The sequence below is a fragment of the Galeopterus variegatus genome, unplaced genomic scaffold (assembly GCF_000696425.1).
Source record: "Galeopterus variegatus unplaced genomic scaffold, G_variegatus-3.0.2 Scaffold18756, whole genome shotgun sequence".
In the NCBI taxonomy this organism is placed as follows: Eukaryota; Metazoa; Chordata; class Mammalia; order Dermoptera; family Cynocephalidae; genus Galeopterus; species Galeopterus variegatus.
In genome coordinates this window covers 12,802-14,319 of record NW_007744867.1, presented here as the reverse complement: position 1 = coordinate 14,319, position 1,518 = coordinate 12,802, and the positions used below count along the sequence as shown (strand labels likewise).

The window sequence follows — 1,518 nt, the reverse complement described above, 5'->3', positions numbered from 1 at the left end:
ATCAAGGAAAAAGTCAGTCCTGGGTAAGTGAGATACTCCCCCTACATACATACACAGTAATCCGGCAACTTCCAACAGTGGGCAAGGCATTTCCACTAGCTCTTCTTAAGGACCATGGACAGGACCTTGTGTTAAAAGATAGTCAGTGACTGGTCTACTTTCCTGGTGATCATTTGATGTCATTTTTTCTTGGTTTTCTTTGTATTTCATAGCATGATGGTAAGTTACTAAAAAGTAGAAGTGATTTTTAAACTATGAAAAGTTTTATAAAGCCTAGTATTCTCATATACAGTCCTTTCAATTCTCTCCAGTCTTCTGAGATAATAAGAACACTTTATGTCATGGACGAGGAGAGAGAGGAGCTCTTCCTCATGAAATACACAAGCAATGACGCATTCTGAGCCGGCTTGCTTTGGGCAGGATCTCTGAACACAAGGTCTGAAATCCTGGTGTAAATTAAGGGAAATAAAACTGTAACTACCACATGAGAATTCCCAAGTGCCTTCCAAAGAGACCAAAACAGTACATCAGGGAAGGCCCTTAATTACAGTGTGGTGGTGTAGGGAGACTGAGGAGCAGGGCTGCAAAATGTGAGGCATCCCTTGGTGTGTTCTTGACGTTCTCTTGTGTGTAGCATAGCTCGCATTGTAGTATCACCCCTTCCCACCTACATAGAGTCTGAAAGTGGAGAGCACTGAGCAATGGTGGTGGTTAAACTCTCAACATTTAAACTCTACCTATCTGTGGAGTCACCATTCTCAGCTACAAACTTGACCCTCCTTTGCAATGCTGACTTTATTCCTCTCCCTTCTTGCTGTTTGGACTCACCTTGAAAACATTTTTCTGCCATGGATTGAGCGGACACCGAGTAGTAGGTTCCAGACGTGGAGACTGGTGTTAGGACATTTGTGGGCTGAACCTCCTCCAGCACCATCACTATCTCTGGTTGAGGGGCACAGGCCCTACTTTCCATGTACGACAAAGAGCCATGGGACTGCAGGCAGGAGCCAAGCTCTCCTGACTGTAGACGCCCCAATGTGCCTTGATTATAGTAATACATCTGGCTTCCCTCCTGGTAGGGAAGTGACAGGCTATGTCCCTGATTTGGAATCTGAGATGGTGTCCCCTGAACAAGGCTGACAGAAAGTGATGGATACAGAGGGACCAGATTATTGGCAACTGAAGTTTTATCAAACTGGGCTGAAATAGACGTGGAAGAAAGAACTGTGTCTTGGTCAATGACAATCACAGTGTAGTCTTCAAGTGNGGATCTCTGAACACAAGGTCTGAAATCCTGGTGTAAATTAAGGGAAATTAAACTGCCACTACCACATAAGAATTCTGAAGTGCCTTCTAAAGAGACTGAAGCAGTAGATCAGGGAAGGCCCTTAATTACAGTGTGGTGTTGTAGGGAGACTGAGGAGCAGGGCAGTAAAAAGTGAGGCATCCCTTGGTGTGTTCTTGACGTTCTCTTGAGTGTAGCATAGCTCGCATTGTAGTATCCCACCTACACAGAGT

The 1,518-nt window shown here is 44.7% G+C and overlaps 1 protein-coding gene across 1 annotated transcript in view; it reads right to left on the bottom strand.

The window, feature by feature from the left end:
• LOC103582968 (uncharacterized protein C2orf78-like) overlaps window positions 1-1,518 on the bottom strand; it is a gene marked incomplete at both ends in the record, with an annotated part of 4,243 nt that overhangs the window by 1,445 nt on the left and 1,280 nt on the right. The window contains one exon of the mRNA XM_008564412.1: window positions 1,166-1,362. Within this exon, the coding sequence (XP_008562634.1) occupies window positions 1,166-1,362 (197 nt within the window). The remainder of the gene's footprint in view (window positions 1-1,165; window positions 1,363-1,518) is intronic.